Here is a 24,149-nt window from a genome sequence, read left to right on the forward strand (position 1 = left end):
CGCTACTGTATATATTCTACCATTACACTGTAATGAAATTCCTAAAGTTGTAAGCACCATCATTGGAAATTTTCTAGAGTTCTACAGACCAAAAATAAATTTATAATAAATTTATAAGCAGATTCATAGAATCATAGAATGGCCTGGGTTGAAAAGGACCACAATGATCATCGAGTTTCAACCCCCCTGCTATGTGCAGGGTCACCAACCAGCAGACCAGGCTGCCCAGAGCCACATCCAGCCTGGCCTTGAATGCCTCCAGGGATGGGACATCCACAACCTCCTTGGGCAACCTGTTCCAGTGCTTCACCACCCTCTGTGTGAAAAACTTCTTCCTAATATCCAACCTAAACCTTCCCTGACTTAGTTTACAATCATTCTCCCTTGTCCTATCACTATCCACCCTCATAAACAGCTGTCCCCCCTCCTGTTTATACGCTCCCTTCAAGTACTGGAAGGCCACAACGAGGTCTCCCCGGATCCTTCTCTTCTCCAAGCGAAACAATCCCAGTTCCCTCAACCTTTCCTCATAGGAAAGGTGCTCCAGCCCTCTGATCATCTTAGTGGCCCTCCTTTGGACTCATTTCAAAAGCTCTGTGTCCTTCTTGTACTGGAGGCCTGCTGGCCACCTTTTTTTAATGCAGCCCAGAACACAGTTGACCTTCCGGGCTGTAAGTGCACACTGCTGGCTCATGTCCAGCTTCTCATCCACCAGGACCCCCAAGTCCTTCTCCACAGGGCTGCTCTCAAGGAGATCTTCCCCCAGTTTGTATGAATACCTGGGATTGCCCCAATCCAAGTGCAGCACCTTGCACTTGGCCTTATTGAACCTCATTAGGTGTTCACGGGCCCACTTCTCTAGCCTGTCCAGATCCCTCTGGATGGCTTCCCTTCTTTCCAATGTATCGACTGCACCGCTCAGCTTCGTATCATCCGCAAACTTGCTGAGGGTGCACTCAATGCCATCATCTGTGTCACTGATGAAGATGCTGAAGAGCACCAGTCCCAAGACCAACCCCTGGGGGACACCGCTTGTGACCAGCCTCCACCCCGACACAGAACCACTGATCACAACCCTTTGGCTGCGACCAGCCAGCCAATTCCTAGTCCATCAAATAGTCAGAATGTCTCCTGCTACTGCATTTTTTCAGAATTTTCCAGCCCATGGAAAGTTTGTGATTCTCAATATATTCCTGTTGGTTACCTACATTTACCATGACTAAAAAAGGAATGTAGTTAAATGAAATGCAAGGGTGCTGCACGTAAATTGTAGGCAGTAAAAGTAGATCTCAGTTATGAAGATGAATTTCTTTCCAGCAGGTTAGGTTGAGGGGAAAAAAAAGGAAAAGTATAAGCAGTGGAAGTGGGGATGGGCGGCTTGGGAAGAAAATAAGGATGCTGCCTATATGTGCAAGACTGGGATCAGGAAAGCCAAGGTGCAGATGGAATTGGCTTGGGAAAAAAATAAGGATGCTGTCTAGGTGTGCAAGGGTGGGATCAGGAAAGCCAAGGTGCAGATGGAACCGAACTTGGAGAATAATGTAAAAACGAACAAGAAGGGATTCTTAAGATACACTGTGCAGAACAGACATGCAAATGAGTGTGTTCTCCCTCTGATAAATAGAAGGGGAGAGGTGGCCTCCTCAGACATGGAGAGGACTGAGGTACTCAATGAGTTCTTTGCCTCATCTTCACTGTCAGTCAGACTTCTCTTGGCTCTCATATACTTGAGCTTCTAAGTAGGGAACAGGGGAGTAAATCTATGATAATGATCTATGATAACTGCACAGCAATGTTCCTTCTATAAACAGATGCTCAAGCAATTGTTCATATGGTCTAGCAGCCAACAGGAGTTCTTTCCACCAGTTTCCAGATCCAGAAAGTATGTATCAGTTTGGCAGAGGGCAATGAGAGTCTCTGCCTCACACACTGTTCTTTCCCTTAATACAATAGTGATGCACAGGTGGGTTTTTGGTTTTTTTTTTATTCCTTTTCAAACTGTCTCTAAGATTTATCCTACGTATTAAAAATGCATGGGTATATGCAAACGTGAGAACAGGATTGCACACACACACAGAGGAGATCCATGTTGCTACACTTTGCACTGGGACCATGCATTCCTCTTCTGTGCAAATACAAGGACAACATGGCAATGCTGATAATGCGCTTGCGCAGTGACGCATTATAGAGATGTGAATTCTGCCTTTAAAAGAAGCTCTGGAACTGAAGTCATCAGCAAGAAACAAACTGTAGAGAAGTGGGAGCTGTAAAGGCTTCTGAGACACAAAACACTATTGCTGCCATCTTCTCTACAGAAGGGGCACTATGCACACAGCCCAACTTGCTCTTCCACCTGTGAAAAGCGTGGAGCTGGGGCATAGCTGGGATCTCAGGAGGCTGACACTATTCACAGAGCATGGTGATGAGGATCGTTCCCTGCTCTCACACTCCTCCCTTGCAAAGTCCTCCCCCCTCACAGCACTATTATTAGTAATTTTGAACAAACTGTCTTCCAGTCCCAAAGTCTTCAAAAAACATACAACAACATAATGGGTGGGAGTGTGAAATAAGACCCTCTACTGTACTTCAGTGTAGTGATTTAGTAAGAGGGACACAGAGAAATGTCAGCTATTAAAAGTTGAGATTTTCCTTGGAGAGATCTCAATAATTTTTGATGATAAAATACTTCTTAGTTATGTTTCTCTTACTATAAAAGACAAAGAGACATCAGCCTGAATAGTTTTGAAAACAAAACAAAACAAAACAAAAAAAACCAACAACCCAAAAAAGAGAAGTCAAATTACTAAAACCAATCACTCATACAAAAAGGTCATTACCATTGTTCAACAAAAGGTCATTGAGAATCATAGCCATCAGTGGTAAAGGACACACAGAAGTTCTTTGTGCACAGCATTAAAATCAACTCATACAATGTTTTGCCACATGCCACAAATTCATGTAAGGCCTTACTAGTCCTTCTGCAGCATGCTCTCCCATCCTCCCACCTCACGTGTGAAAATCTGAACTAAAGCGTCACAGCACATATTTTCAAATGTTGTCTTTGATGGAAATAGATGGTATTTTGAAATCTGGACGCTGTTTTTCACACAGGTAGAACAACAGAACTGGAAAAAGGATGAGATCAAAACAAATACATTTCCCCCTTATTGACTGCCTTGTTGACCACTTCAAGGTTTTCTCTCTAGAGCAGTGTCAAGAAGAAGTGACTGCTGCTAAGCAAGCTCAACTCTGCTTCCTTAGCTCCATCCTGCAGTTCTGGCACTATCACAAAGAAATTTATCACTTTGGAATAGCACAGGGAGGGATATAGGTGATGAGAAAGATGAAATACAAACTGACCTCAGATGCCTCTTGGTTGGATGAAAAAAAAAGTCATTTAGGAAGTAATACATAGTACATCAAGCTCAGAGTGGGAGGCGGTACTCAAGGCAACGGAGCAGAGATTAACTGGCAGCCCATGGGAGACCAAACTAGAGGGGATCTCCATGCTGCAGTCTGTGAAGGAACCCATGCTTGAGTAGGCAAGGGTTCCCTGAAGGAAATATGATCCACATAGAGCCCATGCTGAACCAGGTTTATCCTGAGGACCGTGGCCCGTGGAGAACTCATGGGAAAAAAGCATTAGGAGAAAAGAGTGGCAAAGAGGAACTCTTATGGACTGACTACAGCCTCCCATTCCCCATCCACCTGCACTGTTCAAGGAGGTGAGGTAGAAGAGTTAGGAATGGAAGACTGAAGTCGAGCCTCAGAAAAAGGAAGCAGGAGGAAAAGTGTCATAGTTTTTGTCTTTGTTCCTCACCAACAAACCCTATTATAACTGGCAGTATATTAAATGAATTTTCCCCAAGTGGAGTCTGTTTTGCCTGTGACGATAACTAGTAAGTGATCTCTCTGTCCTTATCTTGACCCATGAGTTTTCCATTTTATTTTCTTCCTCCTGTTCAGTTGAGAAAGGGGAGTGGGAAAGCAGCTCAGCAGGGTCTGGCAGACAACTAAAGGCAGCCCATCACAACTGCCCATCTTATGGTGACTAGAAATCTTTTGGACTAGTTTTTGATGCTATGGGAAGAAAAAAGAAAAAAAAAAGAAAAAAAAAGAAAGAAAGAAAAAAAAAAGCCAGTTCAGTCCTATATGTGAAAAACGAGATTTTTTGTCTTATTTCTGATGCTGACTTCGTGATTCTACCCCTCTTTACATCTCATCTTAGAAATCAGATAATGGAACAGAAAAAGGTGTTCTCTGAATGGTAAGACTGGATTAAGTAGACAAACCACCTTGCTTAAATTAAGTCTCAAATTCCCCAGCCCTCATTTCAAAAGATCTTTTAATTAGAAACTGGAAAAGACAGCATTGTTATGTGGGAAGAAACACTACCCATTTCCAAGCCTGGAAAACAGCAAGCTATGCTCTTAGAGAGCCGAGCATCTCTGCAAAACAGAAGACAACAGCTATGAAAATCTAAAACCAAGCACATGGAATTTTGCCACATGCATTGATGCTGCCAGAATGATCTTTGTAACATCCTCCTAATCATACTGGAAAACTAAATGCAGTATTCTGATCTTACTACATGTGTGACCATCCAAAGACCAATTTGCTCCCCATTGTTAGGGGGTTGCAAAATCCCTCCTGGTGTAAGAAAAGAGCAAGTCAGAGACCAACTCACAAGGCTGAATGTGTACAAGCCTATGACGCCAGATGACATGTATCACAGGGTCCTGAAGGAACTGGCTAATGTGGTTGCAAAGCTATCCTCCATGTTTGAAGAGTCATGGCTGTCAAGCACAGGTGACTAGAAAAAAGGGAAATGTCACTCCCACTTTCAAGAAAAGGTGAAAGAAAGACCTGGGAAACTACAGGCTGGTGAACCTCACCTCTATGCCTGGGAAGATCACGGAGCAGATCCACCCTGAAGAGATATTAAAGCACATAGAAGACGAGGAGGTGATCTGAGACAGCCAACACAGCTTCACCAAGGGCAGATTGTGCCTGACCAATCTCACAGCCTTCTATGATGGAGGCATAGCATCAGTGAACAAAGAAGGGGCAACCGATGTTGCCTACTTGGACTTGTGCAAGTCCTTTGACACGGTCCCACTCCATATCCTTATCGCTGAATTGGAGAGATATGGATATGAAAGCTGGACTATTTGGTGGATGAAGAATTGCTTGGATGACTGCTGCCAGAGATCTCTATTTCCAGGTGGAGGCCAGTCATGAGTGAAGTCTCCCAGCAGTCTGTCTTGAGGCCAGTGCTCTTCAACATCTTTATCAATTACATAGACAGTAGGATGCAGGGTCCTCTCAGTAAGTCTGCTGATGACACCGAGCTTAGTGGTGCAGTTGACACAATAGATGATGGAAGGGATGCCATCTAGAGGGATCCAGACAGGCTTGAAAAGTGGGCCCACATGAATCTAATGAGGTTCAAGAAGGCCAAGGTCAAGGTGTTGCACCTGGGTCAGGGCAAACCCAGATATTGCTGAGAAGAACTTACTGAGTGCAGCCCTGCGCAGAAGGACTGGAGGGTTTTGGTGTACGAAAAGTTGGACATAAGCCAGTAGTGTGCTCTTGCAGCCTGGAAGGCCAACAGTATCCTGGGCTGCATCAAAAGAGGAGTGGCTAGCAGAGCAAGGGAGGTGATTGTCCACCTCTGTTCTGCCCTTGTGATGACTCATCTTGAGTACTGTGTCCAGCCAGAGCTCCCAGTACAGGAAGGGTGCAGAGTTGTTGGAGCTGGTCCAAAGGAGGGCCACAAAGGTGATCAGAGGGCTGGAGCACCTCTCCTGTGAAGAAAGTTTGAGGGAGTTTGGCTTGGAAAAGTTTCTGGGGAGACCTCACTGTGGCCTTCCACTGCTAGGGTGGAGCTCATAGGCAGGAGTGAGACTGACTTTTTATATGGACAGACAGTAACAGAACAAGTGGGCATGGCTTTAAACTAAAGGAGGGGAGAGTTAGGTTAGATGTTAGGAAGAATTTTTTTTACTCAGAGGTGGTGAAGAACTGACACAAGTTGTCCAGAGAAGCTGTGGATGCTCCATCCCTGGTGGAGGCATACAAGGCCAGGATGGATGGGGCTCTGGGCAGCATGATCCAGTGGCTGGCAACCCTGCCCGTAGAAGGGAGGTTGGAACTAGATGATCTTAGATGTCCCTTCCATCCTAAGCCATTCTATGATTCTGTGCTACAGACAGCAATACAGGTATGCTGAAAGTCTTGGTACTTTCTCATTCCAGCTTCCACTGATAAATTCTTCCATGTACCTAATTAAGAGCTAATAATATCTGAAATCCAAGCAATGGCAGTAGAAACTAAAGCCCAGAAATTCCTTTGGATATCTACATAGCAAGGCTAAAGGAAGCCAGTCTGGCACTAGGCAGAACAATTAACCTTTTTAACTACTTAATCAATGTTAGAACTGCTCTTCTTCAGACTTCAGTCTACTCATAAATATTTTCTGAGCCAACACTCAAACCTTGTAAGAAGTTTTCAATGGATGTATCTGTTGGGTGGGTTTCATCTGACCACTTTTCACCACAACTTAACCAGAGTTTAAATACAAACACGTAGTTCTATTGATGACTCACCAACTCAAATCAATAGGACTATTTGCATGTTTAAGCCAAAAACAGATTATGTGCTCAGCTAATTCAGGTCTCAAAAAGGAAACTTTTTGTACAAAAAGAAATGCAGAAACTAAATACTGCAGAAGTTAAAAAAAGAAAAAAAAGAAAGAAAGAAATAGATGTAACCAAAGATTTGGGCGTTTTGTGACTGCCAGATGGATTTAGAAAATAAAATCCTCATTTATGTACAATGGAAGAAAAAACCTCAAGAGAGATACATTTTGCAGAAAGGAAAAAAAAGGAAGATTAGAAGTGGAGGCAAAAAACATGGAGGGGTGTAACATGGAGATAAGTCTCACAAATTATTTCTTTCTTTCTAGTCTGCCATGATTTTTCAGAAAAAAAAAGACCTGAACCTATATTATTTTGGGGGAAAAAAAATGCATAGGAAAACTTTCACTCTTTCTCCGATTACAAAAGCTGGAGTTTTCACATGGCTTCTCCCATGATTTGAGAAAATCAGCACACCGTTACCTTTCCTTATGAGTCAGCAAAAATCTAGCTAGCAGAGCAGGAGAGAAAGATGTTATGGGGAACTGTCGTATGAAATACTCTTTTCAAAGTTAAACCTCCCTAAATCTATTGTGCATAAGCAAATTCCAGATGGCAGCTGAAAGAAAAATCTCAAAGGGTTGTTTTACAGCTTCAGTACTGAAGTGGAAAGGAGACTTAACTGCAAACTGTCTGATGTGCTGCAGGTTCTATGTAGCTCAAAGAGACGAGAAGTCTGTGTTAACCAACCTGGGTGTAGTAACAAATGAGTAGGTAACAGGAAAATCTCCTTATTTTAGCTTGACTTTTTACAAAGGCAAAGAAAATACTTCTTCCAGAAGGAACCCTTTTGTACCCATCCTGTCATTTTCTGTGTCTCTTTCATTGGCCTGCATTTCATGACAATCATTACCACATACAAGCCCCTGCCTATATATTACTGGTGACACGCAATCCCATGAAAATCAAATGCCACACAACAAACACAAGGACATAACACTGGAAGACTGTAAATGTCTTTACAAGCTTACCAGTTGCTGCTTTCACTGTGTATTTTACAGAGGCAATTATACTTCCATTTTCCTGAGTTTCACACAGGTAAGTAAATGAACGCATAGCTCTGCGTACTACCACAACAGCTGAATCATTGGGAAGAATGCTTGCTGGCTGCCCATATATAAAAGAAAAAAAAAATGGTTTGTCTCTTTTTAAGTTCATCTGCAAAGCAGAGTCACATCATGTCAGATTCACAGAAAAGTGCTTGGTTTCTTCCAACAGTTTTCAACCAGTCAGAGGAAATTCCTCCCATCTCTTCAGCACCTCCTATGAGAACAACTGGGAAGTGCAATGTGATTGTGACTTCATAAGATGCATTCACTCATCAATCACAATGCCCAGTTTCTCTGAAGTAAGAAGGAAGAAACTCTAAAATTATTGTCTCCCCTACAAAAAGAGGAAATTGAAGTTGCATAAAAGTGCAAGGCCATATAAACTAACTTGCTCGTAACAAATCAGAGCTTATTTGTGTTCTAACAGCAAAGGAAATAATCAGCACAGATACTTTAACATTTTGCATGGAGCATGCAATAAACACATCTTTTATGCAGTTTTTCTGCACAAAGTGGGGTTCAATTACTCACCTTGTCTGGAATTAAGATCTTCCAAACATATTTAAATCGATTTTCAGGAGAGATATAAATACAAGTCATCATCACGCTTGTAGAGTTCTCAGAAATTGGTCTTCCCCCTATAGGAGGGATTTTTAATAGGTACATCATCAGCTATATGAAACATCTCTGTATGGATCATAAAGCTCGTAATTCTTCGAACCACAGAATGTTACTTGGAAATTATCCTTTCCCTTAAAATTACTTCAAATATTTTTTTGCTTAGTGCAATATCTGGAACTAAACACATAGAAGAAAAATGGTGTTTTACAGGGGCTTGAAACCAAATGCTCATCAGTACAAAAATGAGGTCGTAAATGCTACCAGATTGTTGAACGGGGTAACTGGAGGGTGGAATATAATAATTGCATTCACTTCCATGACACAAATAAGAATACTTCACTTGAATTCACTTATTTCCTTTAGATTACTACATCACAGTGTTCCACTCACATCCACAGTCCACTGGCCCACGGCATTCCTTCACACCAACAATACATTTTGCTTCATCCCCAGGGCATCCACTTGTTAACAGAACTTCCTGAATGCCAATCCCTTTGGGGGAAAAAAAAAAAGAAAAAAAAATTATACTCCGTACTTCACTTTCTCCATACTCTGTTCTTGCTTTCTTTCTTTATCCTAGATGTTAATGATGTATCTACCAAACACTAGGTAAAACAGATCTTCTCAGAGTGCCTGCTAAAGCAATCCCGTGTTGGTATCTAAGATTTCAAAGCAACATTTACATCTGTCAGACTCTGCACCATAGGGAGCCAGATCCTTAGAATCATCATTTTCCTGTGTGTCAGAAGAATTCAATATTAATTCAACACTGTTCTTTCCAAAAAATCATTTGAAATGAAGCTACTAATGTATGTTCTGCAAAACAGTTAATTCACTTTAAGTATCAAAGCATTCCGTCTCCTGGCCTTCAAATGATCGAATCAGATGGCACAGAGAATACTATGCAGGCTGCCAACTCAGTTTTGTGATTGCTGGAGTGTCTTCAACTCCCACCAAGGTCAGCAGAAACTGAAGGCACCAAACCCTCCTGGGACTGGGACTGAGGAGCCTTAAGGGTAACTACAGTAAGTGATACAGGAATATCACTATTGCCTCCAGAATGAAGCTTTTAGGTGCTCAAAAGCTGGTGGTCAGCAACACAGGGCTTCCTATGAGAAACTGGTGAATATAAATGTAGAACACCAGAATTCCAACTGCAACATGGTGATTCCCACTGAAGGCAAAAAATGGGAGCTAAGCTATCACAAATGTGTAAAGCTAAGGAAAATTCCTGCACAGTGTTCAAGTAAGCAAAATATGTTCCCTCTCTTCATCAGGGTTTCAATGGGAACATCCTCATTTTAACAATTATGAGCAAATTCAAAACAAGTGCTCTAATTGTTTTTGCCAAGCTGTGTGTACACAGTTCACTGGAATGACATAGCTTGTGGGGGAGGTAGGAATAATATGTTAAAGCCCAGTAAACAGAAAAAGGTTTTGCCATTTTTCCAGAAGCATTTTGTTTACTAACAGGCATGGAAAGAGGAGAGTTACCCCCACCTTGCAGTATAATAATACATGGGGAATTGGTTTGAAGATTGTGTGTATGATGCATATGCCTTCCTTAAATGTGTATTATATAAACCGATGGCTTTCAGAGATGTCATGCTACTCGTGAAACAGTACTTCAAGTGACAGAGGGAGACAACACCACTTACTGAAAATGACACAAAAAGAGGATCATTCTCCACTCCAGAGAATGTCTCATCTCATGCATGCGGAGACAGAGGTGTAAATGGCAGTGAACTGACACTTTTATTAAAGGCATTCCTCTTTCTTCAGGGCCATGTAGGTTTTTTTAGCTAACAAAAATAAGATAGGAAACCTATGAAAATCCAAAAGGATGGCTCGATAAAATCTGGGTGCTGGACTAAATGTAATCACATTCATCAGAGAAAAATCTCACCATGTCTTATCTATTGCAATATTAAAATTGAGGAAGTATATCACACTCAAAGGGCTGATGAAAAAAAGCTCTTTTAATGAGATCTGCAAGTTCTCTTAGTACTCCTCTGCTGCTTCTTTCTGGATAGCCTTCTTTTTTCATTCCCATGTTTCCTTTCCTCACCCCTTTTTAGCAACTGCCAATGCTGATGAAATTAATTTACTGAGAGGCTCTAAAGAATGAAGGCTTAACTTCACCAAGTCATCCAAGTTACCTTAAGAGAAAACTGGCTTCGATGCAGTAAAAATAAATTACCCTAATGAAATTTACCTTGGAAAAATGTAAATTAATAGACCGGGGGAGGCAGGATGGATGACCCACAGAGAACTGAATTCGCAATAGAAAAACAGAGGCTGAGAGAAATCTAGAGGTAGTTGCCAAAAGAATTGGACCATGGAGAGATTGATACAAACTTGAGGCAGATATGATATAATTAATATATGCATTAATCGTGCTTTAATGCCTCTGTAAACATGGACCATGAATAGAAAGAACAAGGGATTTGAGCCATAGCATTACTTGGAAAAAAAATAAGAAAGTGGAGTCTGTTTGGAAGCCAACAAATATACAGGGCTAGATAGATGAATATAAGCAATAAGAAAGAACTGGAAGTAGACAAAGAGCTTTACAGTTTTACTGGAAGAAATAATACAATATCTTCCAGCCTTTCGACAGACAAACATGCAAGGAATTGCAACAGCCCAGACTACAATGAAGGCTACAAACATGGTTTGAAGAGCAGGCATGAGATGATGATCTTCTGTTGTTGCTTTTAGAGCTTTAGTTTTTTGATTCTTTAGTAACATTATATACTTTCTAGCTTTAGAAGGGCTAAACGTTAACTTCAAGGGACCAAAAAAACTTACTGAAATTCTCTGAAGATAAGCAATATTTGAGAGGTCTTCTAAAGGCATGGGACATAAAGAGCAGCTTCTTGTACCCTAAACATGCGCGCTCCAAAGCAAGTGAGATTACCAAGAGTACACAGATGGTATGGGCATACCAAACACATAACCAGCTTAGAAATTATGAAGAAAAGGAAATATTGAAGTATGTAGATGCAAAAATAATATATTCTAAAACCATAACATCCTAATATCCAAAGTAGTTTTCCTGAGGTAACCAAGGCAGTTATATCGCTGGAAATATGAAAAAGTGACTGGAGAAATATAAAAGTACACTCCAGAGAACATCAAAATGATGGAGGCAGAAACTCTTCTTTCCTTTTCCTGTGGTCTCACGAGAAGCAAAATTTGTTTAGAAAAAAAAAAAATTATCATCATTTCTGATTCAAGCCTGCTTCCTAAGCAGCATAATTACCACCTCACAGCAGTTTCTATCACCACCCTAAACACAGAGATGTCTTCCTAAGGCTCAACTCATTTTTCCTCTCTCCCTTCCTACTCCAGAATGATACCTCTTCTCTCCATTGCACAACTTATAAATTGTATAAATGTGGAATACAGAACAGGCTACTGCAGGCAAGCAATTTTTTGGCAATATTGTATGTGGGAAGACATCTGTGAGAAGCATCAGAAGATCTTTCATCTTCTGAACATCTCACAGATGTTCACAAATAGCGAAAATTGTTACTTTGGGGAAAGCAGCTCATGTGCCAATAAACGTAGAGAACTGGTTTAAAATAGGAGCTTGCAGGCTGTGAATTTAATAAAACAACAGATCTGACCTAAACTTCTAATGACAATCAGCCTGATTGTTTTTGTTAATTATAGTTATTGGCAATTGAAATCAATGAGAGGTGAATGAGGGCATGCAAATTACAACTGCTAAATTGCTACAGTTAGCACTTTTTTCCCCCCCCCAAAAGCAAATGACAATATGTTTTATTCATCTGCTTTGCTACTTACCACATGTAACTGTGCATTCTCCAAATTCTAGTTCTGTGGACTCAAGGGCATTCAGACCTGAACACAAAGCCTGAAGTTACATCTCCAACACAATGGAGGGGTGGAAACACCCAAATAACAGCAAACTCATGCCTTTATTACTTTTTAGTTGAAATGAGAAATTTGCCAACATTTCTGCACCAGGAAAACATTTATGAAATATAGTTCACAAAATCTAGTGTGAACAGCATTCACATTTAAACCTTAAGATGATTTGTTAAGAGGGAAAAATGTATTTTTCTTATGAAACAATTTATGTTTTCCTAAGCTGAATGCTCAGGAAAACGCAGTGTCTAGATTCTATGCAAATTATAGGTCCTCCCTGAAAAGAGTTAAGAAAAATTTTCATTAAATTGTGTTCAGTCAACTCATTTCCTTGTTGGTTTTTTGGTTTGTTGTTTTCTGGTTGTTGTTGGTTTGTGGGTTTTTTTGGCTAACATAAGCCATCCCACATGATTTTTCCCCCATCACTCTTCAAGGTCAGGTTTAGACAGCTAGCTCAAAGATGAGTCAACCAGGTACAGCGATTTAATTAGGTACTGGGCAATTTAATCACAGTGATTGGGTTCCTTCCATTTTTCATGGTACTTTAAGGTTACAGAATGGGTTTCACAGAACGTACAGAAGCAAAAGGTTCTTGTCTCCATCTGGAATTCAAATCTGGATTATGTATTTTATTCGTAATAGCATGCAATTTGAATGTTTGTTTATAATGATATTAAGATACAGTAATTGTTCCATCAAGAAACTAAGTAAGTGATGCACCTTTGGAAATTAGTCATTAAATAAGCAATAGGTCTTTCTAGTTCTTCCAAATGCAGAGAGAACAGACAAGTCACTATGACTGTTTTTACAAGTCTACATTGCCAGTCCAGCCTACTCAGATTATTTTTTTCTGATAACAAATACTAATGTAAATTTGCTTTCACTGTCTCTCAGTTTTTTATATTCAAGATTTATGTTTACCAAGTGTTATTTCTGTGTACCGATGCAAGTTTATATATCACTTCTTGCTATTAAATCTTTGGATAACATTTACATTTTCCATACACTGACTAAAACTTAAATTTCTCAGGTTGAAAGGAACAGTTTCATTTCTCTTGCAGTCAGTGGTATACAAATATATTTATTCCTCCACTGCAAAGGATTTACAGTACAGCAGCATGCTGAATTCTCCACAATGATAAAACGATACTGGACTCTTTTTTCCTAACATTACAAATGAGCCATCAAAATCTTATTCTTCTGTTATCTCTAACTGTCTCTGTGGCTTTGACATTTATTTCAGCATATAAACTGTGCTCATCAGAACAGTCTTCTAGCTTACGCACAACAATCCTGAAACAATAACTTAACTACTGAGTTGAACGCTAAAGTGAGACTCCAACCTTAGTCAAAGCATAAGATAATATAAATATATAAGACTTAAAATCATATAAAAATGGAGACAATCTGTAAAACAGCTTGGGTATCCTCAACCACTTTACCTAATGAGCTTTAAAAAATAATCACTTCTTCGGAAGACAGTTGCCATCTCAGACATACTATCATTCTTCTCTTAGTTTCTATTAAATTAATGGGACAGTAGCCATGGCAGGGGGTTGTATCTGAAAACAGAATTTGTCATTTGCCATCTAGACACAAAGTGGGAAAAAAATCTTTTAAACAAGCAGAGACAGTAAACTTCAGCTATTACTATTAGAAGGCTGAGAGATTTTGCTGCCAATGGAAGCAAATGTCTTCTGATTATAGAAGAAGATACCAACCACAGTGTCATTTTGGAATGCTTCTGGCTCCAGGAGCACTGTAACATACAACCATTACTCTTCTGCCAGAGAATGAGAGTGATGAACTGATGAACTATAGCTCTAAATAAAAAAAGATGCCATATTGTCTAAGTAAAAACACTCCCAGTAAACCTCTGCACATCTCTAAGCATTAAAAGCTCGTTGGTTCTAAATTAACAAGCCAGTCAGGAATCAGTGGTACTGATTTCTGATGCAATTTCTGATTGCGTGGAATTTAAAAAACAACAGAAAGAAACATGAAGGGAAACAGGATCAGAGTTGCTGATCATTTTCAGGATTAGATGGTAGTTTCTATCTCAATATTATGAACCTTTCATACCCGTGTTACAGTGCAAAGTTTGTGCATCTTCCTTCTCATGTAAAATGAGCTAGAATTTTAAGAGAGCTCCCCATAAGAAACTACCCATCTTTCCACTTTTATGTCTGTTTCCAGTTACATCAAGTTCAGATAAAAATATAGCGTCAGCTCCGCACAGAGAATTATAGATATAGCTGCCATTAGCATTAATAGGAGTTATATATGTAAATCCCACACATGCTGAGATAAGAACGTGCTGAGGAACCGCATTTGCATTCCTGTCAGGGGGCTGCAATTAGCACCAGCACTGCAAAGGCAGCCTGTGTTCCTCTCTGCATTTGGAAGCCTTGTAAAACCTATGTAGAACAGAAATCTTTGCCGTTAGACACCATTTTAATTACAAGCTGCGTCACAGAATACAAGCAGGATACTCTGATAAACGCTCCCAAAGCTCAGGGAAGCGGGCAACACCAGGTCATGGCAGAGAGCCCCAGGGGAAGGAGCCCGCCGGGCCTGCTGCCCGCCAAGAGTTGGGGCTCGCTACTTATGGGGTCAGAGCGCGGTGAGCAGCACCGCTCGCGCCACGGCCACAAGGTGCAGCGGAGGACACTCAGCCCCGCCGGCCCCGCCTCACCCGGCTCCGTCGGCTCCACCGGCTCCGCCCGCTCGCTCTCGTCCCCAGAGCCCGGCGGCTCCGCATCCAGCAGGGCCGTGAGCAGCGGCGGGAGGAGGAGGAGGAGGAGGAGGAGAAGAGCCTCGCCACCCGCCCGCACTGCCATGGCCGCCCGCTCGCAGCCTCCTGAGGCGTCACAACGAGCCGCGCCCGGGAGCCCTGCCCTGCTCTGCCGGGCTCTTGGGAGCCGCCCGGGGCCGTCAGCTGCGGGGAACTGGAGCTGCTTGTGGCTGCTTGGCTCACCTGCCAGTCCTGTCAGAAAAACTGCACGAGCTCAAGCCCCCGTTTCCTAATAAAATGTTCGGCAGACTTAACAGCACTCCATCGGGAGTGGCCCTGAAATAACGTTCTTCTCCAAAGTGCAGAAAACAAACAAATGAGCAAGCAAGCAAACAAAAAAGCACAGCTGTTTGGGTTTGAATCTTTGTGGCTGGCTGCTGTCACTTAAAATGCCATCTTAGGTTCTTCACGGTGCCTTTCAGCCCCCAGTGTACCAGAGCCCTGTGCAGGGGGTCTGGATGCAGCCAAGAAAAGCAGCCATGTGCCGAGGGGAAGGTGGTGATGAAAGCCTGTGCTGGGTGTGCAGAACAGCAGGATGTGCACAGGGCCTGCTGGCAGCGAGCAGGCCAGGGCAGGCTGTGCAAGTGATGCTCCTCACCGTGCGCAGAGCCTGTGTTGTGGTCTCTGGTGTTCCAAAAACACTGAGCTACTGGAGAGTGTCCCCTCAACTAGGACAGCTTCCAGGAAGATCTTCCAGCAAAACAAAATGCAGTCAGTAGGGATGCTTGCAAGTGCAGGGCAGGACCTGGATGGTGTGAAAGTCACTTTTATAGGAGCTGGAAAGGAGCAAAGGCTTCACTGCACTTCAGATTGTCCGTGTGTTTTACCCCTCTGACTTAGCCTTTCTTTAGTCGTGTCTTCCCATAGAAGATGTGGAAGAAAATTCCTGTAACCAATCAATCTGTTTTCCAAAAGGGTAGAAGGGAAAGGTTATTGCTTTTATGAAGTACTTGTTATGTCCTCAGATACTGCACCACTGAACGCAGAGGAAGGTGGAGAAGTGTGAAAATGCTGTCTGATGGCAAATGAACCATTGCTCATTCAATAAACTTCATGAAGCTGTCAATGTTGTTAAAATAATAGTGATAGCAATAGCTCCTGTTTCTATATCTTCAGGACCCAAAGTCATCTAGAACTGGAAAACAAAGTCAATATTGAATAAAAAGAGCTATCTCTAAGGAAGGGAAAATGACTGAGTGAATAAGTTCAAGTGTGCATCCAATTCTAGTTTTTCTTTCAAAGACACATTTTCAACATGTTATTGTAGATATATCTATATCTGCATTATATGTATCTGTGCATACACACTGATGCATGCATATCTTGTGGCACTGTAGCTGCTTGTGATGAGATGAAGGAAAAAGCTACCATAAAGGAAAGAGGAATAACTTCCTGGGCCAGCAGGGATACATGCTTCTCTGGAAGAAATAAATCATTATTATCTCTACAGAATTATCAGCAGAATTTTCAGCAGAGACATAATAAACACCCAGATGACATTTTGTATATTTTGTGTATTAGTACAAATATCTTTTCCGTTCCTTCACGTACTTGGTCTTAGTCTCAGTCTCTTTCTAAAGATTGTCTTCTGCCCAGGTTCTCCTTATTGCTTTATAACTCTTTGTATTATTCTGTTCTGAAAAATAAAGGGATAACATTAGCAACAGCAATGGGCAAGATGCACTTGGCTTCTGCTGTGCAGTGTCTCTGGAGCAGCATTGAGCTCCGAGTGGGCAGAGCTGTTACACCTACTTGCATTGCTCTCACAGCTGGCTGTGCCACTGGCTGCCCAGAGAGAAGTCTGGAAAAAAAAAACAGCTTGGAAAGAGTTGCAGCTGCTTGTTCTTCTCCCCAGCCTCAGGACAGCCATAAAGTGTTGCTGCAGTGGGAGTGTGTATTTGGAAGCTTTCTTCCAGGCTGCTCCTTTTTTCTCCTAGTTTGACACCATCTCCCACACAACCATTTTCCTCAGCCATTTACAGGAAGAACAGTCTTCCTGGACTTGTAGTCAGTGTCACTCCCATCCCCAGAGTTAGGGACAGTGGGAAGAGTCACAGTCCTCCTTTACGTTACCCATATGTAAAGCAGGGAATGACATATGCAGCTAGGAGCCACAGACAACTTCTTAAGTGTCACAGACACCTGGAATATGATTAGCTCACAATTCTGCCTTCAGGCTATATGGGATTTGGACTTTCAATTTAGCCATATAATATGAAATGGTTTCTTGCTGGCTTTATTATTCTAGTTGTTAATTAATAGACCAAATAATGCCATTACCACAACACCAGCAGATTTGAACTTTAGCATGAACTGATTCGCAATAAGAATGTGGCAAAATTGGATGCTCATTAGTTTTCTGAGTTAATAACTGTAGTTGTGAAAGGTTCAAGTGGCATCCAACCGCATGGCATGAACAACACAGTGAGCCAGAGCACTCTTATCTCCTTTATTCACAATGAGAACTCAGCTTGTTAACATTGTAAGGAAGATGTTTGATACTCTTAGAAAACAGGAGTTCCGTGCAGTGCTGTTTTCTGTGTTAGGACTCTTTTACTCAGTGCAGTTGCTTTATTCTCTGTGCATGGGCCAATAAATAATTCTGTAGGTCATATCTTACTGAAAGCTTCTGCAGCAGGAGCTCATGCCCAAAGGTCAGCACTTCTGTAGTGGTCCGGGGGAGGTAGGCTACAGCTCTGAAAAACACCCCCTCTTCTTTTTTTCCTATGCACAGATAATGGCATACTTCTTCCACTGGGTAAGAATTGTTGCCATAGTAATGTTTCCAGCACTCCTTTGGATCAATAGCAGAACAGGGAGTTTTTCAGGTATTGCTGTTGTTTGCAAGCCTGAAGCCTTATCCTGTATATATTTCTATTCCTTTCTATAAAATAAGTTTGTTCAAACATCTTTCAGGATTGTACATTTATGCAAAGAAAGCAATGAAAACATGGTGTACAGATACTTGAAGACAAAATCAAATTTTGAATGGCATATGCAGTTCTGACTAGAGAGAAGAGTTGTTTTTGCTTAATCAAAGTCCTGAACTTAGCCCCTGTAGTCCTATTAACATCTCAACAAATGCAGGAATGAAATTAAGCTGCAGAACTGTTGCGTTTTTAACACATGGTCCAGATCTAGTTCTGTTCACAATTCAGTGGCATTTTTTCCTTGTTGATTTAAAGTTCATTACTCAGTTCGTGAGCACTTTCTGTAGAGACCTAGCATTACCACAGCACAGATAAAAATGATTAGATGCTATGAATTCTAGTATGGGAAAGGAATGGGAGCTTTGCATAAGTTAAAGATGGAATCTACAAAAGTATGGATTTAGACACAGTACTGGTACTTTCAGCAAACATCTTCAACATATGTAGTATCAGAAGACCTGCCCACCAGCTGTCTGGCTATACACGTGCCAAATGACTGTCTGCATGGTGAATAGAGGCTACATTCCCCTGTCATATCCCAGCAGTTTGGGCACATCTCAACACTAGCAATGAGCTCGCTGAGATGATTACTGGAAACATTCCCATTCCCAGTAAATAAGTTGCTAGAGTCATGATGTTTAGGGGTTTTAAGAGTCACTGTGCATGGGTCAAGCCAGTTGGGCCCTGTACTGGAGAATGATTTCAAGCACAGTTAGTATACAAAGACGCACACTGGTGGAAGAAGAAGCACTGCCATGTCTATTTGTGAATGTGTTTTTGTGAATGTGGCATGAAGAGCTGGAGATAAACTTTTCTTAAGAAGAAAGTGTTCTTGCCCTATTGGTATATAAGCAATTAAGAAGAGCATAATTTGCTAGCATATATTTTGCATCTCTTTAAGAAAAACAGCTCTGCTTAGATTTCTCCATGGAATAGCGATTCTTTTTCTTCAGTATTTTGCATCTAAACTTTACTATTCACCAGCTTCTTAAGCATTTTTATCTGCATAGATTCCTTTAAAAAGAGCATTATTTACCTACAGATGCTACACAAGGCTTCTTCAGGTATTAGTTATTCATTTCTAATTAGAATGGGAACATGCTATCTTCTGCAATTATGCAGTACATTTTTTAAATAGCAGCTAATATTTCATTGCCTGCTGAAAACATCTCCAAATCACAAATACAAGTGGCTTCTGCAGGAACAGTGGCAATCAGCACCATAGACACAACTCAGAGAGATTCATTAGAGTTCCCCAACAGTTCCTAGGCTGCTGTCTGCATATATCACAACTGAGCAGAAAAAACTAGATACTGCTTCTCCTATTTCTCTTATGAGGCATTTCTCAGGAGGTATCGTATTCTGTATCTACTTATTCTCACCTGTATTTTCCTCCAAACAAAACTAGAGTAACTTTCCTTTATCTTCTACAACTCCTTCCTCATTGGCAGCAAGGCCCTCTTGCCTACATCTAAACACCTAGCTTTCCCGAAGTGAACACAAGGAGGAAGGAGTAGGAGAGAAGAAGACACAGCCTAAGATACACATAGGCTGCTGGGTACTGGCAAACACTCTGAAGTCCTGTGGCTTATATGTAATTCTTTGCCTCGGTAGTGTCAAGAGAAAGACAAGGGAATTGAACCGAGATTTCTGCTTGTGCATGGCAACCTGCTGAATTCTGTTAATCACACAGAATAGATGCAGAACAAAATGTAAAATTTCCTGATGATGTGATTCTGTTCATATTATTTAGGAGGTATACCTGCCTTCCTGACATTCAGCCTTTTCAACAATACCCGTTAAAGATTTTGTGCCAGAAATATCAGAGAACTCACATGTATTCATAGCCTTTCTAACGTAGTCCCATTCATCATCCTAACACTGTGAGCAGACTTTAATGAGAAAGGTTAGAGGCATGGGAACTCCGTGTGAAGAGAAGGGAGATTGAAAACAGCGAACGACTGCTAAAATGACCTACAAAATCTGTACTGACCAGAGGCCACAGTTTGGTCCCACTGTTATGCCCCTTTTGGTTAGAGTGATTGTTCAAATGTTAAGTGGGGACTAGGTGCAAGTCCAATTAGTTGGAAGCGTACTCATGTGCAGGACAGGAGATGTTTTCTTCATGGTACTGAGAGAATCAGGATCCAAGCCCTGAGCACTGGCAGTACTAAAAAGGTTGCAGTTGCTCTCAACACCAGTGAAAATAAAGTCTGCATCGTAAAAGAGTCTTTTTAGGTAAATGGGTAAATTCATTGGCTGTTATGTCAGGACCAAAGAGACATGGCCTTAAAACAAAACAGCCACAGGCATGCTCCTAACATGTTAGCCACATCTTTCTGTTCCAAATCTAGCTGCTACCTTAGACTGTGTCACAAAGCTAATTGCTGGATTGAGGCCTTGCTTTCTGTCTGTTACCAAAAATCAGCTGCTGTTTGTTCCTTAAGGGAATGCCCCCAAGATTACCCCTGGCACTTGAGCCTTTCTGTTCTCTCATCCAGAATCCACCCGCCTTCACATGGTGTTCCTTGGCATCCTTGCTAGCACAGAGCTTGCAATAGCTGTAGCTTTGCTCGTCTCTGCACACAACTGTTTATAAGCCAAGACAAATGCCCTTCCACCTGGCCAGAGGCAGATAGAAAGGCACTCCTAAGTAGATGCCAGAGTTCCCGCACTGTCCTGCTATTCTGTTCTTCAGGCAGCTCATCACATTCAGGAATCATGCTGTTTTTGTCTGCTGTCCCCTGCAGTTTGGCAGAAGCATCTTCTGAAGAGACCTAGTAAGAGCTAATGCTTATTAACTCCTCCTCAGATATCCATGGGTCTGGATGCAGTGAGATACCACGGTAATGAGAGCAGTAACAGCATCTAGACAGACAGACAGACAGTAGTCCTACAGCTAGGGGGAAAATTCTGCCAGCACATATTTCATCAAATCAGCTGTTATATATTCTGAACAAAGGAACGTGTGAGTAGATGGCCCATGTGTACAGAAAACTTGGCAACTGTGCTGTGACAGAGTTTTTATAGGACATTATAGAGCCTCTGGCAAACACGTAATTAATAAAACATTAAAAAATTAAAATGACACCTAACACTTGACAAGGTGTGTTATTAAAAGGGCTTCTTCAATAGTACAGGGTTTTCCTAGTGGTAACAGGGAGCCAAACCAATCTTCCAGAATAGAGATTTTAAAAGGAGGGAATTAAATGACTTTAATAGACTGTCTCTTCCATAGCTTACACTTAAAAGTCACCACATCATATTCTGATAAGGATTTCAAAGAGCAAGATACATTTCTGCCTTCGATGTTGATCAGCTGTGCACTTTTCTCTTATGTGCATTTGCCTTGATAAAAAGGAACCTCACTTGGCTCAGGTGCAGAAATTAGGAGCTGCCTTGAACATGTTTGTTTGTTTGCTCTCAGCCATAAATTACGTCTGAACAATAAGGGCATGGCTCTCCAAAGGGCTGAGCACCTGCAGTTCCCATTCCACTCAGTTGGAGCCATAAATGCCAAGCAGCTCTGAAAGTCCAGGCTCGTAGCTTCTCAGTTGGATGAGATTTATCCAAGTGGTATTGATCTATGACTAAATCTCAGTATAGAGCTGCCTTTGTCATTCCAACTTACTGTGTTTACTTAGAGACTTAGAATCTGTGTAGAACATTCGGAATAATTTTGTTTAATTAAAAGGCTGCAGTGAAAGGAAAGAAAGGCAAAGATGTGCCTTGTTCTGCAGTACAATAAAAATAAGTAAATACAATTCCAGTTAATTATCCATCACTCAATACAGAGACTTCTACTTAATCTAATCACTGGTTAATTAGATTGTCTGTTTTATTTGATCAAATCTACCGTAACCAAATAATCGACATTTGCATTGTGCTTTGTTTATTTTTATGTTTTTCTATTATTAAAAAGGTCAATGTTAGGTCAATTTAGGCCCATATTTGTTGTTTTGTACAACAGAATTTCACATTACATAAACATCTTTCTACAGAACTCACTTTGAGGCTCATACTTTTAGAGCTATGTATATACTGAAGAATCTAAAGCCTCCAATTTTCAGGAGAATTAGATGCCTAACCCTGGTTACAGAGCAGTATCTTTGACAGTCTGGGCTACATCCAATTAGATATATTCCAGAATCAACAAGTTCTTTCAGTAAAGAATTAAGAACCTATGTGGAAAGCATGCAAGAAGGGGTTCAGGCTCACTGTTTCCAGTTTGGAGCTCTCTCCAATTTCTTTGGTGATGCCTCGTTAGGCCCAGGCCTGCAGATGAGCTGCTCAGCTGGTGTACGGTGACTTGTTCAACTCTGGCAGTCTGTTTGTGTGGCTGATTCTGTAGAGACTAAGACTTGCTTTAGCTTTCAGTGACTCACACCTCTTTCGGAGATGTTTTACCTTCCTATCAGCTAACAGGTATGCTTACCAGATGCAGCTCTCTGCACCAGCTGCTGAATGGGCTGCACAGGCTAAAGCTGGCCTAACAACAGGTTATTCCTGTGTGCTTTAGAAAGATCAGAAGAGGAATTTTTTTTTTTCTTTTAACAAATTACAAAGATTATAGACAACAGTTGAGGGGATTATGGTGCTGTGGTCCTATACTGGTATTAGTCCAGTGCAGAGGACACCCTCAAGCTACTCAATCTGGTATAACTGATAAGCAACCAGACCAGAGCTGGGACACTGAAAGGTTCAGAGGACCTGAGAACAAGAATAGCAATGACTCCCTGCATTTCCCATGTAAATGTGAATACCATGGTGTTCACTGCTTCTCTCTCTGAAGTGCTGTTCAAGAACATGGTGACTACATGAGGAAAATTTCCTTATCTTGAATTTGCGAGAGCCTGGGGTTGGTGATAAGAGCAGGGATAGTATAATAAAGAGTGCTAATCTCATCATAGAAATCCTGCTGCCTGTATTGCTCAGGGCCGGCTCTAGGTATAGGCAAAATAGGCAGTTGCCTATGGCAACAGACTGCTGGTGAAACCAGAGAGCTCAGCTCTGCAGCCACCTGTCTCTCTGAGAGCCTGGAGAGCCAGCCTGGCGCTAGTGGAGCAGCAACAGGCCGTGGGGCCCTGGGTTTAGTGGTGGTGGTGATGAAAACCGGAGGGCTTCCCCCATGCCACTGCCCCAAGCCCTCTGCCATGGCAGAGACAGAAAGCCCAAGTCTCCACAGCCCTCTGCCTGGCTTTGCTCTTTTGCAGCGAAATTCAATTTCACCAGTACTTCTGAGATGTCTGGAGCTGACTGGCTCTCATGAGAGTCTTGCAGGCTTATGGTTGCTCAGTGCAGCCTGAGGTTACCCAGACTCTTTATCATCATCAGCTCCTCCAAGCAGCAGCAACACTGGTGCTGACAGAGAGCTGTCAGGAAGGTGTCACATTGCAGTAGAAGAAACAAGCCAGGCCTTGTAGAAATGTGCAGGCGAAAATCAAACAATTTTTCATGAAATCATGGCAGAGAATTAGGGATGTGTCTGTGCCAACACAGAGCAGAGCATGGGAAGTGAAGAAGAACTATTGCTCGGTCATTTTGGGGCTGAGGCAAAGCCGAGGTCCAACAGCCAGCAGACGCATTTCTAGCCTTTCCTGTTGCCACTTGGAGCCAAGCATCACTTGTTTTGGAAAGTTGTAACCAAGACTTTTAGCCTTTTTGCATTATAAAGCAATTTTTGAAAAGTTCTGGTTTTGTGTTGGCAAGTATACTCCATCACTAGGAGGTATCTGAAGAAGTGCTGCTTCAGAGTATTTTATCCCGAGGCTTGTGTATTGGTTTGAGTGCATTTGTGTTTACAGAGCACTGAACTGTATTTGCCTTGTTGCTTCATTACTAGAAATATTATCTGCTTGCAAAACAATACATGTTTGGGAAGGGATTTGGTGGGAGGGTGAGGTTGCTCAAAGTTTATTTTTTGCTCTCATTGCCAATTACTGCTGATGCCTACTGTTTAAGCAAGTAGGCTAGTTGCAAAAGGCAGCTCCTTTTTCCGGGGCAATGAATGATCCATTGCCATTCAGCAGTGCTGTGTGAAGGTGCAGCAAGGGCATAAAGTTAACAGCTGGATGCATACTGCCTGCCTCTTCTCCACGGGGAATCCTTGTCTAAGGCATCTGAAAGAATTGCACAGTCTCTGCCTTGCTCAGACATTTTT

At 41.7% G+C, this 24,149-nt stretch overlaps 1 protein-coding gene across 3 annotated transcripts in view; it reads right to left on the minus strand.

Annotated features, from left to right (window-relative positions):
• The window catches only part of SPACA1 (sperm acrosome associated 1), a 131,718-nt gene that overhangs the window by 3,371 nt on the left and 104,198 nt on the right, over window positions 1-24,149 (minus strand). For 2 of the 3 annotated variants that reach the window (XM_085217662.1, XM_085217661.1), the window contains 3 exons: window positions 8,759-8,860; window positions 8,279-8,385; window positions 7,670-7,805 (listed from right to left, as the gene is read on the minus strand). In XM_085217662.1, coding sequence (XP_085073788.1) covers window positions 7,670-7,805; window positions 8,279-8,385; window positions 8,759-8,860 — 345 coding nt within the window. Of the gene's footprint in view, window positions 1-7,669; window positions 7,806-8,278; window positions 8,386-8,758; window positions 8,861-12,181; window positions 12,239-14,960; window positions 16,178-24,149 lie in introns of those variants that run through there. The other variant, XM_019613569.2, reaches the window with a different exon arrangement.

This window comes from Meleagris gallopavo, chromosome 2 (assembly GCF_905368555.1).
Source record: "Meleagris gallopavo chromosome 2, MGAL_WU_HG_1.1, whole genome shotgun sequence".
In the NCBI taxonomy this organism is placed as follows: Eukaryota; Metazoa; Chordata; class Aves; order Galliformes; family Phasianidae; genus Meleagris; species Meleagris gallopavo.